The sequence below is a fragment of the Hemitrygon akajei genome, chromosome 19, assembly GCF_048418815.1.
Source record: "Hemitrygon akajei chromosome 19, sHemAka1.3, whole genome shotgun sequence".
Lineage (NCBI taxonomy): Eukaryota > Metazoa > Chordata > Chondrichthyes > Myliobatiformes > Dasyatidae > Hemitrygon > Hemitrygon akajei.
The window spans coordinates 50,241,800-50,255,411 of NC_133142.1; the positions used below are offsets into that span (position 1 = coordinate 50,241,800).

The 13,612-nt window shown below is 46.5% G+C and overlaps 1 protein-coding gene across 2 annotated transcripts in view; it reads left to right on the top strand.

Moving 5' to 3' along the window:
* rad18 (RAD18 E3 ubiquitin protein ligase) overlaps positions 1 to 13,612 on the top strand; it is a 238,750-nt gene that overhangs the window by 11,197 nt on the left and 213,941 nt on the right. For both annotated transcript variants that reach the window (XM_073072485.1, XM_073072486.1), the window contains exons 3-4: positions 9,992 to 10,053; positions 11,402 to 11,472. In XM_073072485.1, coding sequence (XP_072928586.1) covers positions 9,992 to 10,053; positions 11,402 to 11,472 — 133 coding nt within the window. The remainder of the gene's footprint in view (positions 1 to 9,991; positions 10,054 to 11,401; positions 11,473 to 13,612) is intronic.

Below are 13,612 nucleotides of genomic sequence, written 5' to 3' on the forward strand. Positions count from 1 at the left end.
TACTGTAAAGCTGCTGTAACATTCTGCTCAGAAAGAGACTAACACCCAATGCGCAGAGAATGGAAAGAAAAACACAAATCGTGCAAACAATAAAAGCAAGCAACAGCATTCCGAACCAAATTGAGTCCATAGACCTGAATCCTGGAGTAGCTAGAGTAGGCCCATAGTCTCAGTTCATCATATAGCAGGGCAAATCACCGCGAAGCTTGCAGACGCAAAGTGTGTAGCAGTAGAGCAGTCCCACAGCTTAGCCTCAGCATTGAGGAGAACGAAATAAAATGTCGTGGAGCAGAACTGGCCCCGACCCTCGCCTCCGGTCCTGACAGCCTGCCTTTCCAGTCTATTTGGCCCAGCATTTAAATCGTTCCTGCACCTGGACATTCCCCCGCACTCGGACCTTGGCCCAGCCACAGTGAAACTCTCTGGTCCACTTCTGGCCTGTACTTGACCTTTTCAAATCGGTGCGGCGCTTAGGTGGATCAAACCTTGCTCCCTGTTTAGGTGGACAGGCTCTGAAACAACTCTGCTTCAACTTTTCTCAACTCCACTCTGTTCGCTCCAACTTCATCTCCGAAGTTCCAACCTCTTCACTTCTCTCCAACTTCTGGAACATGCCTTGACCTTTCTCTGACTCTGTCTCGCACCTGCATGCTCCAACCCTTGGATTAGCCTTTCCTCCGCTCGCCTCTTCAGTGTTTGCAGTGATCGTTTACCACAATTTCTGCCCTTTCTCCCATAGGGTCTGAGGGAACACCTTGTCAGGCCATGGGGATTTATTCACCCTGATTTGCCTCAGGACAGCAAACGTCTCCTCCTCTGTAATCTGTATAGGGTCCATGAAGCTGATGCTGCTTTGCCTCACTTCTATAGATTGTGTCCATCTGCTGAGTAGATACAGATGTAAAAAATTAATTTAAGATCTCTCCTATCTCTTTTAGCTCCACTCATGGATTACCATTCTGATCTTCCAGTGGACCGGTTTTGCCCTTTGCAATCCTTTTGCTCTCAACATATCTGTAGAACCCCTTGGAATTCTTCTTCAGCTTGTTTGCTAGGGCAACCTCACACCTTCTTTGAGCCCTCTTGATTTTTTTTCTTCAGTGTTTGCTTGCATTTCATAAGCACCTCATTTGTTCCTTCCTGCTATGCATCTCTTTTTTTAAAAACCAGGGCCTCAATGTCTCCTGAAAACCAAGGTTCTCTATACCTGTTATATTTATCTTTTATTCTGGCAGGCTCATAAGGCTTTGAATTCTCAAATTTTCACTTTTGAAAGCCTTCCACTTACCAAGTACACCTTTGCTAGAAAACAACCTGTCCCAGTCCACACTTGCCAGATCCTTTCTGATACCATCAAAATTGGCCGCCTTCTATTTAAAATCTCTTGCAGGAAAAATTATATTTTTTGGATACAGCAGGGCATATTTGAAACAAATATAAACCAAGTGCAATGGAATTTATTAAGAACAATGACACTATAAATACTGGAGCATAGCTCAGAAGTCATATAAATTAATGAAGGAGTGGAACAGTGCTACTGAATCATTACTTCTAGAGAGCATGGTAGGTCAATAAATTGATAATTACAGCAATTGGTATCAGTGTGTCAAAATGAGATCAAATAACCGCCTCATCATGCCTTTAAAATATGTAAATCAGTACAAGTTAGATAATAATGAAACAGAAATATTAAATGAGTAGCAAGTGAAATTTTAATAAAATAATATACTGTACAGGCACAGATAAAATAAAGGGTACGGGTAAATGTACAGGAATTAACTTATACAGAACAGATGAGCACTTCCGCTTCTAAAGTGAGATGTTTAATATACCTTCAGGCAAAGTTACACGTTTGCAAGTGTGGGTTGTCAGATCATCAACATCTTCATCTTGAAAAATGAGTGATGCATCAGGAACTGGTGCTGAAACTGGCACAACAGTTTCTTCAAAAACTGTTGATGTTGGTGGCAGCACATCTGGGTGAGCAGAAGCAGAAGTCGGAGAAAGAAGGTATTCTATACGCCACATTTCACGCCACTGCCAGGTGGCTGGGGATTCGGTGCTGGGCTCTTCCCTCTTCACTCACAGTTACTGAGGGAATCCTCAATAGTTTCTTTTCCTCCACTTAGTAATATGCTTAAATTCAGCGGGTCGCCACGTCTGATCTGAGGTTGTAGGCAGAAGAGAACAGAGTGCCGGCCGGGTGACGCTGGAGGGCAGTGCGCGACTGCTGGCAGGTGGGCGAGAAGGCGGACCGACCCAGCGTGCGCCAGCTCCCCTGCTGCTGTTTTTGGCATCTCTTTTAACTTGTGACATGGTGTTAAATTTTGTTTATCAAAGTTACTTAAAGCACCTTGACATTTTTACTGTGTTTAAGGTATTGTAAAAACATACCTTGCCTGACAGCTACCAATTTGAAAGTTCTCTTTTATACTACCTTTACATTTCTGCAATATTTTGTGTCAAAATTATTTTGTACCTTTTTCCCTAAGTCATAGGCTTACTGGCTATAAAATCCATCAAGTATTTTAGTACCTGTGAATGCATAAGCATCAAAGATATTCAAAACCTTGAGAATTAAATCCACATTAAAACTTAATTATAAATATTCATTGAAACATAAGTATTGGTAAGTACAGCACTAGAAAACACTAAAAATACTATAGATGCTTTAAACGATAAAAAGATGATTTAAATTTAGCTAATGCAATTTAAAAAATAATGCAAGTAACTGAAAGGTTATCTATCTCCCTCTCAGCTGTTCCTCTGCATTGAGGTAAATGGCTTAGATGAACCTGTAGTAGGTTTAACCTAATACAAATTTCCCTGAGCAAATGCTAGGAAATTGGAAAGTAGCTACCTGCTACTAAGCTCCTAAAGTAGGAGGTAAAATAAATACTATCTGTTCAAAACATAGCTAAGTCTTTCTTTGGAATTGACTTTGTTTCTAAAGTCAAAATCTTTTTGTAATCCAAAAACTAATTTAATCATTGTCCTGGTGCCAGTTGCTTAAAGATTAGCAAATTTGGGACAATTCTTGGTGGAATCCACTGACAGCATGCTTTGAGGAGATGAATTGTGTTTCAAGGTGCTAATAATATCTCTTTTGACTACATGATTTTTGAGTCAATTTTTAATCCAACTTTTTGTTTTTTTTTACTGATATCATTCTTCAATGAGAAGAAAAAGGTAGGAGGATATGAATTCAATGGATTCTGCAGACGCTGGAAATTTAGAACGACATATGCAAAATACTGAAGGAACTCAGTAAGTCAGGCAGCATCTATAGAGGGGAATAAACAGCTGGCATTTTGGGTTGAGACTATGAGGACTGGAATGGAAGGGGGCAGAAGCTAGAATAAGAAGGTGGGTTAAGGGGAAGGATTAAGAAGGGAGTAGGGAGAAACGACCAGAAGTTAAGGAAATCAATGCTCATGCCGTCAGATTGATGGCCATGGATAGATGTTAGAATGGGAATTGGAAGTTGAATTAAAATGGCTTCCCACCAGAGATTCTCTCTCTTGCGGTACACAGAACAAAGGTGCTTGACAAAGTGATCTCCTCATCTGCGTTAGGTCTCACCAGTGTAGAGGAGGTCACGCCAGGAGCACCAGATACAATGAATGACCCCAACAGATTTGCAGGTGAGGTGTCGTCTCACCAGGAAGGACTGTTTGGAGCCCTGAATGGTGATGAGGGAGGCAGTGTTGAGGGCAAGTATAGCATTTATCATGACTTGTATGGTACATTTATTGTATCTGATGCTCCTGGCGAGGCCTACGCTATATTGGTGGGATTGATTGAGGAACTGCTTTGTCAAGCACTTTCACTCTGCTGCAAGAGGCAGGATTTCCCCAGAGATTTCCCATTTCAATTCCACTGCCCATTCCCATTCTGACATGTCGGTCCATGGCTTCCTTTACTGCCACGATGTACTGCCAAGCTCAGATTGGAGGAACAATACCTCATATCCATATATTCCGTCTGGGTAACTTCCAACCTATTGGCATGAACATTGATTTCTCCAACTGCCGGTTATTTCATCCCCTCCCCCCACCTATCTTTACTCCTTTCCTCTTCTCCCATCTACTTATCGCAGCCTGTGCCCCCTTCCTTTCCAGTCCTGATAAAGGGTGCTATAATAATGCAGTGGTTAGTGCAACGCCACTACAGCTCAGGTTGTTGGAGTTCAGGTTTCAATTCTGGAGTTCTCTGTAAGTAGTCTGTATGTCCTCCCCATGTGTTTCTCCCTGGTGCTTTGGTTTCCTCCTACAGTCCACAGACGTACTGGGCAAGTTAGTCAGACATTGTAAATTGTTTGGTGATTAGATTAGGGTTAAATTGAGGTTGTTAGGGGTTGTTAGTCAGCATGGCCGGAAGGGCCTATTCTGCACTGTATCTCTAAATAAAATAAATAAATAAAGCGTCCATGCTGCAAAACATTGTTTATTCCCCTCCATAAATGCTGCCTGATTTGCTCAATTTCTCCAGCATTTTGTAAATGTTGCTCAAGAAGACTGAATGTGGTACAGGCAGTCCCCGGATTACGTACGAGTTCCGTTCCTGAGTCAGTTTTTAAGTCGGATTTGTACGTAAGTCGGAACAAGTACATTTGGTATTATTTAGCGTCAGTTAGTCAAACGTTTGTCTTAGTATATAGTATATATTTTACCTTCTATGCATATAAAACACTTAAGAAACATATGTATTCCAATAATTAAACCACTGCGTTGCTTTGTAATAATTGTAGTGTGGCAACCCACTTCCTAGCGCACTCGAACCGGCTCACAAATAGCCAGCGTGCCGGCACAAAGGCCAGGTCTGCTTCACCAACAAAGGGAAAGCCTGCGGGGGTTTGTGAGTACGTGCCCCTTACAGCATCCATGCCCGGGGAGGGCGGGATGAGAGAGGCTTTAAAGCAAGGCTGTGAAGTTCGAATAAAATCTTCTTTAATTGCAGTTTACCGACTCTGTGTCGTTATTTTAGTGCTGCGTGTAGCACACCGCTACAATTGGTGACCCCGACGGTCCAAACGATTTTTGGACCGGAGATGACTGACGCCACATCTGTTCATGCGGTTTCATTGAAACTGCCAAGCTTCTGGACGCTACGACCTCACCTCTGGTTCCAGCAAGCAGAAGCCCAATTCCACGTTTGGCAGATAACCTCAGAGGACACACGTTACTACTACGTGGTGAGCTCCCTCGACCAGGACACAGCGGCCCAGGTTGTGGAGTTCGTACAGTCTCCCCCGGCGGACGGCAAGTACATGGAATTCAAAGCCCTGCTCATAGGGACTTTCGGACTCTCACGGCGCGAGCGGGCTGCCCGTTTACTGCACCTGGATGGCTTGGGAGACAGACCTCCATCGGCTTTGATGAACGAGATGCTGTCCCTGGCCGGAGGTCACAAGCCCTCCCTCATGTTTGAGCAGGCATTCCTGGAGCAGCTGCCTGAGGACATCCGCCTGCTGCTGTCCGACGCGGATTTCAGCGACCCCCGGAAGGTGGCAGCCCGGGCGGACTTGCTGTGGAACGCCAAGAAGGTGAGTGGGGCGTCCATCGCACAGATCACCAGGCCACGCTCCCAGCAGCAAACCAGTCCAGGCCCGGCCGCAGAGCCCGCTAACCCCAGAGGCAGGGGTGGGGAGCCCAACGAACAATGGTGTTTCTACCACCAGCGGTGGGGCGCAGAAGCCCGCCGTTGTCACCCGCCCTGCCAGTTCCTGGGAAACGCCAGGGCCAGCCGCCACTGATGGCTACGGCGGCTGGCCATCGGGATAGCCTCCTGTATGTGTGGGACAAGAGGTCGGGACGCCGTTTTTTGGTCAACACCGGTGCCGAGATCAGCGTCTTACCTCCGACGAGTTACAACACCCGCAACAGGGCACCGGGTCCCCCCTGAGGGCCGTGAACGGCAGCACAGTAAGGACCTGCGGCACCCAAAAGGTGCAGCTACAGTTTGGCTCCAGCTGGTTCACGTGGGACTTCACACTGGCCGCCGTAGCCCAACCGCTTCTGGGTGCGGATTTTTTGCGGGCTCAAAGGCTGCTGGTTGACCTGCCGAGGCAGAGGCTGGTCCACGCCGAGACCTTTCAGACGTTCTCCCTGGGAGAAGCCCAGTTGCCATCCCCACACCTCGACTCCATCACGCTGTCCGACAACGACTTCACCAGAGTCCTGGCGGATTTCCTATCGGTTCTGGCACCGCAGTTCACAGCAGCCATGCCCCGACACGGCGTACAGCACCACATCCCGACCCAGGGACCACCCCTCCACGCCCGTGCTCGGCGGCTTCCCCCGGACAAGCTCCAACTGGCGAAGGAGGAGTTCAAGAGGATGGAGGAATTGGGGATCATCCGGCGGGCCGACAGCCCATGGGCCTCCCCCCTGCACATGGTGCCCAAAGCGACAGGGGGCTGGAGACCGTGCGGCGACTACCGCAGGCTGAACGAGGCTACCACACCGGACCGCTACCCTGTGCCGCACATTCAGGACTTTGCAGCAAACCTGCACGGTGCACGGATCTTCTCCAAGGTAGACCTCGTCTGAGGATACCATCAAATCCCGATGCATCCGGACGACGTCCCCAAAACGGCTCTCATCACCCTGTTCGGCCTTTTTGAGTTCCTCCGCATGCCGTTCGGCCTGAAGAATGCCGCACAGACGTTCCAGCAGTTAATGGATGCGGTGGGACGCGACCTGGACTTCGCATTCATCTATTTGGACGACATCCTCATAGCCAGCAGCAGTCGTCAGGAGCATCTGTCCCACCTCCATCAACTCTATGCCTGACTGAGTGAATACGGTCTAACAATCAACCCGGCCAAATGCCAGTTCGGGCTTGACACCATTGACTTCCTGGGCCACAGGATTACTAAAGATGGGGCAACCCCTCTGCCCGCTAAGGTAGACGCAGTCCGCCATTTCCCCCGACCCACCACGATCAAAGGCCTTCAGGAATTCGTAGGTATGGTCAATTTCTACCACCGCTTCCTCCCTTCAGCTGCCCGAATCATGCGCCCCCTGTTCGACCTGCTGTCGGGTCCGGGCAAGGACATTACCTGGGACGAGGAGTCCGCCGCCGCTTTCGTTCAAACGAAGGAAGCCTTGGCGAACGCCGCGATGCTAGTGCACCCCAGAATGGACGTCCCTACCGCCCTCACAGTGGACGCATCTAACACGGCAGTCGGTGGGGTACTGGAGCAGCTCATCGCGGGTCGCTGGCAACCCCTGGCGTTTTTCAGCAAACACCTGCGGCCACCCGAGCTCAAATACAGTGCTTTCGACCGGGAACTGTTGGCGCTATACCTGGCAATCCGGCATTTCAGGTACTTCTTAGAAGGTAGGCCCTTCACCACGTTCGTGGACCACAAGCTGCTTACCTTTACGTTCACGAAGGTGTCCGATCCCTGGTCGTCCCACCAGCAGCGCCATCTGTCCTACATCTCTGAATACATGACGGATGTCCGGCACGTCTCGGGTAAGGACAATGTCGTGGCGGATGTGCTCTCTCGCCCTAACATCCATGCCCTTTCCCAAGGGGTAGACTTTGAGGCGCAGCAGGGAGACGAGGAGATCCTGAGTTACAGAACCGCAGTCTCCGGTTTGCAGCTCCAGGACCTCCCCGTAGGCCCAGGTGAGAGGACCCTACTCTGTGACGTCGCCACCGGCCAGCCCCGTCCCGTCGTCCCGGCACCTTGGTGGCGACGCGTTTTCGACTCCATTCATAACTTGGCGCACCCCTCCATCCGGACAATTGTCCGGATGGTCTCCAGCAGGTTCATTTGGCACGGACTCCGCAAGCAGGTCAGTGAATGGGCCAGAACGTGCATGCACTGCCAGACAGCCAAGGTGCAGCGGCACACCAAAGCTCTGCCGCAGCAGTTCCACCCCACCCACCAGCGTTTCGACCACATTCATGTGGATATCGTAGGCCCCCTGTCAGTGTTGCGCGGAGTGCGGCACCTCCTGACTATCATGGACTGGTTCACAAGATGGCCAGAGGCGATCCCGCTCATGGACACCACCTCCAAATCCTGCGCCCGGGCTCTGATTGCCACCTGGTTGTCCCGCTTTGGTGTACTGGCCCACATTACCTCCGACAGAGGCGCCCAGTTCACCTCCAGCCTGTGGTCAGCTATGGGCAGCCTTTTGGGGACACAGCTGCACCACACCACTGCCTACCACCCACAGTCGAACGGACTAGTGGAGCGTTTCTACCGTCACCTAAAGTTGGCTCTCATGGCCCGCCTGCGAGGAGCTAACTGGGCGGACAAGCTTCCCTGGGTCCTACTCGGCATCCGCACGGCGCCCAAAGACGATCTGCACGCCTCGTTGGCCGAGTTGGTGTACGGCGCACCCCTGGTCGTCCCCGGGGAGTTCATACCAGCCCCAAGGGGGCAAGAGGAAGAACCTGCAGCAGTCCTGGGCAGACTACGCGAGAGGCTCGGTGACCTGGCCCCATACCCACTTCGCAGCATGGGCAGAACCTGACCTGCGTACCCAAAGACCTGCAGAACTGTAAGTTTGTGTTTGTACGAAGGGGCGGGCATCGGCCACCGCTGCAACGGCCCTACGAGGGGCCGTTTACGGTGCTCAGGAACAACGGGTCCATGTTCGTGCTGGACGTTGGGGGGAGAGAAGAGGTTTTCACGGTGGACCGACTCAAACCGGCCCATGTGGACTTGGCGCAACCGGTCGAGTTTCCGGCACTGCGGCGCAGAGGCCAACCTCCCAAACAGGGTCCGGCACAGACTGTGGACATTGGGGGGTGTATCGCCGGTTTTTGGAGGGGGGGGTTATGTGGCGACCCACTTCCTAGCGCACTCGAACCGGCTCACAAATAGCCAGCGCGCCGGCACAAAGGCCAGGTCTGCTTCACCAACAAAGGGAAAGCCTGCAGGGGTTTGTGAGTACGTGCCCCTTACAGCATCCGCGCCCGGGGAGGGCGGGATGAGGGAGGCTTTAAAGCAAGGCTGTGAAGTTTGAATAAAATCTTCTTTAATTGCAGTTTACCGACTCCGTGTCGTTATCTTAGCGCTGCGTGTAGCACACCGCTACAGTAGCTTTCATCGGGGCAGGGCCTTTCACATGCTCCATTATTCTCACTTTATCTTTAAAAACTGTTCTGATCGTTGACCAACTATAGCCTAATGCTTTTCCAATGACCGATGGTGTTTCACCTCTTTCCAAATGCTTGATTTTTTTCCACATTATTTTCAATTGCGATTGCTTCCCATCAACGGAACAGAAACACTTTGGGTGGTGGGGTCCCGACCTCCGCTGGCTCCCGAGGTCTGCTGGGTCCTAAGGACCACCGCACTGAAACAGGCTAAATGGGACAAGTGGGGGCTGAGCTGGGTTTGGGCATTTGATCATCCACAATATTCTGCGTGGAAATTTAAACTGGAGGTAGCAGTGGTTTTTTATGCGGTCGAGTTGCACACTCGACATCAACCTGGCACGGATGGTACAGGAGTCACTGGATCGACATCAACCTGGCACGGGAGCGGTCTGTCACTGGATCGAACTCGGAAACCTCCGTTCTCCAGCTTGGCGCTGATCTCACTGCGCCACCAGCCAACCGGAAAAGGGGGGGGGGGGGGGGTCAGGGTGAATCTTGCTAAGAAAAATTTAACCCAAATACAAAGTTAAACACCCAACACAGTGTTAACGGCAATGACTTAAATTGGCGGACGGTGTCGCGATCCGATTTAAAATGGCGGACGGCATTCTTTTTCCTCTGGTCGTAAGTACGAGTTGTTCATAAGTTGGACGTTCGGGACTACCTGTATGTTGGTAAATGTTTAATAACAAAAATAAATAACTGATTTGATCGGTACAAAAAATGTGGATATAATTGCAGAGCATTAAACCTTAAACATTGTATGAAAATACTTTACCTTATTATCCAGATTAGTTCAATTTCTACTGTAATGCCTGAGAGGATTTATGTGAATTTTCAATAATTTTATCTTTTCACTTTCTAGATTGTTCACTTTGTGTACGGAAATTTTTATCATACAAGACCCAGTGTCCGATATGTTGTGTGGTAAGTAAGATCTTTACTGTTCCATTAAGGTTGGGGAGACAGCCGTTCTTGAATATGCATGAGGAAGCAGAATATTGAGTTTAATATTTTTCCATGTTAGACAATGGTCAACCTGCTTTGAGAGTTTGAAAATCTTGGGATTTATGTAGACATTATATGATGTGACTCTATGTCAGATGTTATATAGACATGACTGTAACATCTTTGGCATAAATCTCTCCACAGTAGGATTTATTATAATGTATTTATGTAATGCACCTGTAATAGGAATACATTGAGAATTGGGGTCCAATCTTTTTATTCTTGAAATTGAAGAGCTGTCTGAAGTGTAAGCAAATGTCATAAAAGCTGCCAAAGAAACATGAAAAAATAAACCAGATAAAACTGCTTTCATTAATAAAAGGGCATCTTTTAAAATCAACCTTTATTTATGGACATGGTCTTCATGGTTTTTATTGGGGCTTTACTATTGCATGCTTGGTGGGTGGAGGTTGCTGAAGCTTTTTTTGCAGAAGTGGGTGTGGCTGGGGTCATTGCTTTGCTGCTTGTGCATGGGAGGTGGCTGTAGGGGGGGCTTTGGGGTTTTAACCTTTTATCTGTCACTTATTCTTTGGGGCACTCCTGTTTTTGTGGATGTCTGCGAAGAACAAGAATTTCAGGATGTATATTGAATACATTTCTCTGATATTAAATTGAACGATTGAACCATTGAATTAGGAAAAAGATGAAAGGCAGAAGACGCAAAGTAAAGAAAGAGTAAGACATTGAGAGAAGCAATCGGTAAACAATGTGTCTGGTGTTAATAGACTCACATATCATTTAAAGATTAAAAGTGGGAGAGATGAGATGTTATGTGAGGATGAAAGAAATATCAACATTAAGGAAAAAAGGAAAGCAAAAGAAAATTTGTCATTAATATTGGCTTGGGACTTTGTAAGACATTTGATTTTCACTGAGTGTATGTATTCAGTGTATGTAACATTTGGAGAATTTTGCATTCTATATATTATTTGTATGCTCTTATGATCATTTGTTTGTTTTTTACTATGGTGGTAGTAGTAGCTAACACTATTGGAAAGTAGAGTTGAATGTCAAAATTTGCTCTATGAAAAGCATCTGCTGTTAGATCAAATGATGTGTCTGTCTAGAACACAGGAATGGACAATAGATTCCCAGTGAACAAATTTTTATATGCAATCAGCATAAGTTTGATTTGCACATGTAACAGGTTTAACTGTTGTGATCTCAAAACAAGCTCCATGTATCTTTAGTTTGAATTGTTATTTTCACATTGGGAGTTGGTGTCAAATCTTACAGAACCTCATCTGTATCTCCTCCTCGTTCACAGACCGTGACTGAGCCAGAACTGCTAAACAACAGAGTACTGGATGAATTAGTGAAATGTTTTCGCACAGCAAGGTATAATTATTTTTTGTTTGTCCTGCCCTCGCTCAGACATTTCCCCATTTTCTTAAACTAGGCAGATAGGTAAACTTCGTGTAGTTGCTTTGAAGATGGCTTTATTATTCACCAATGCATTACAGTACGCAAGGAGCTGATGTAAAAAGACGGTGCTTCTCGATGTTCTCACGAAAGTTTGATTCAAATATTGATTGAAATTCCTTTGACTTCTAAGTGCTTCTATCTGTTAGTGACTAAATGATATACAATGGCCGAACTGATGTTGTAAGCTAATTGCTTAACCATGTGATAATTAGTAATCATCAACTGTAAACCAAGGCTGCGTCCACACTAGACCGGATAAATCTGTAACCGAAGCTTTTTCTCTTCGTTTTGACCCCCATCCACACTGAAATGGCGTTTTCCTCCCCTGAAAGCAGAGCTTTTCTAAAACACTCTCCAGAGTGTGTAAATCTGAAAATGCCAGTTGGGCGGTGTAGTGTTTACGGCGTAACCGAAGCTTTTTAAAAACACTGTCATGACGTGTCGGACCAGATGGTGGTGGCAGCGCGGCATTTCATTGTTTTCTGGAATGCAACCAGCAACACCACAACAATGGTGGACGGCCAAAAGAAGAAGTCCAGCCTGCTTTTTCCAGCAGAGATTTTCTTTGTATTCCTCGAAGACATTGTTGAAAACTTTCTTCCGCTATTGTTGTAGGTACTCTAGTTTTTGACCAATGGAAATAGCACAACGCCGCTGCGGAAACAGAAATAGTATACCGTTTCTTCTTCGCTTGGTTTCTGTAGATGTGTCCTGCGCATGCCCAGTAGGAGGAGATTCGCCCAAATACCCGTTTTAATGTGGACGGAGGCATTTTTAAAAATGCCTGGTGTGGATGCCTATCGTTTTTACGCGAAACTGGCGTTTTCAAAATTAACCGGTCTAGTATGGATGTTGCCTTACAATTAAGCAATGATATCTAGTAATTAGAAATAACAAACTGCACTAGGTAGGACTTAATCATTATTATTAAATAATTGCAATACAGTATGTTCTCTCATTTTGATGGCAGTGGCCTGTTGTTCTTTTGATTGTATAAAGAATTATGTATATCTCGAGTATTTTGCGGAATTTTATTCTTTTTTTTGTTAATATTGATTTGTTGCACTATTTTGTGCCAAGGTTTTTCACCTTTCTCCTGGAGTTATTGTCTAAAGCTGCAAATATATCTCCTGGTAGTTGGTCTAAATGGACCTTTCTAAATGAACCTTGCGTGTGTTGGATGCATAATATTTACTGATAGGGGCATCATGTATCAGCCACGTCTTGATAACTGCTTAAGCTTTTCACCAGGATGCACTGAAGAGAGGCCAGAAATAAGAAGTTAAATTGTACATTCTGGTCTCAAGGTAAATTAAATCAATTCCAATGAATTCTAGCTGCACTATTTCTGAGACTGGCTAGCTTCCATGCATTGAAGAATTTAAAGTGAGAACATTTGGTCTGTCTGGGTCTTTTGCACTCTATAGCTGGCAACTGTGTTATCGTGATATGTTACTAAAAGAAAGAGAAAACTGATGGCATCAAAAATTGTTTCCCATCCAATTAAGTACGACTGAATTGGTGGCATGGTAGCGTAGAATCATAGTACAGTGCCAGCTATAAGATTGTAGTTCAATTTCTGCTACAGTCTGTAAGGAGTTTGTACATTCTCCCTGTGACTGCCTGTGTTTCCTCCAGGTCCTCTGGTTCGCTCCCACATTCCACAGGTTAGGATTAGTGAGTTGTGGTTGTGCTATTTTGGTGCTGGAATCATGGCATCCCCAGCACATCCTCACTGATATGATTTTTCGCAAATGGCACATTTCACTGTTTTTAAATACATGTGACAAATAAAGCTAATCTTTAATTAAACTTCAGTCTTTAATTTAAGGGTGATCACTATTGAAATGATAGGATTACCAATGACAAGTTAGACCAGTGCATACAAACTGCATTGATTTAATAGCTATGTAACACTCTGGTTAAGATTTTGCTGCCAATGTGTAGGGTGGTTCATTTAATGGCTTTCTGTAGAAGCAATGTGTTCTGCTGGTAGTGTTTGGGTTACTGTTAAAGATAAGGGGTTGTGATGTTCAGCTTGGGAATGTCGAGT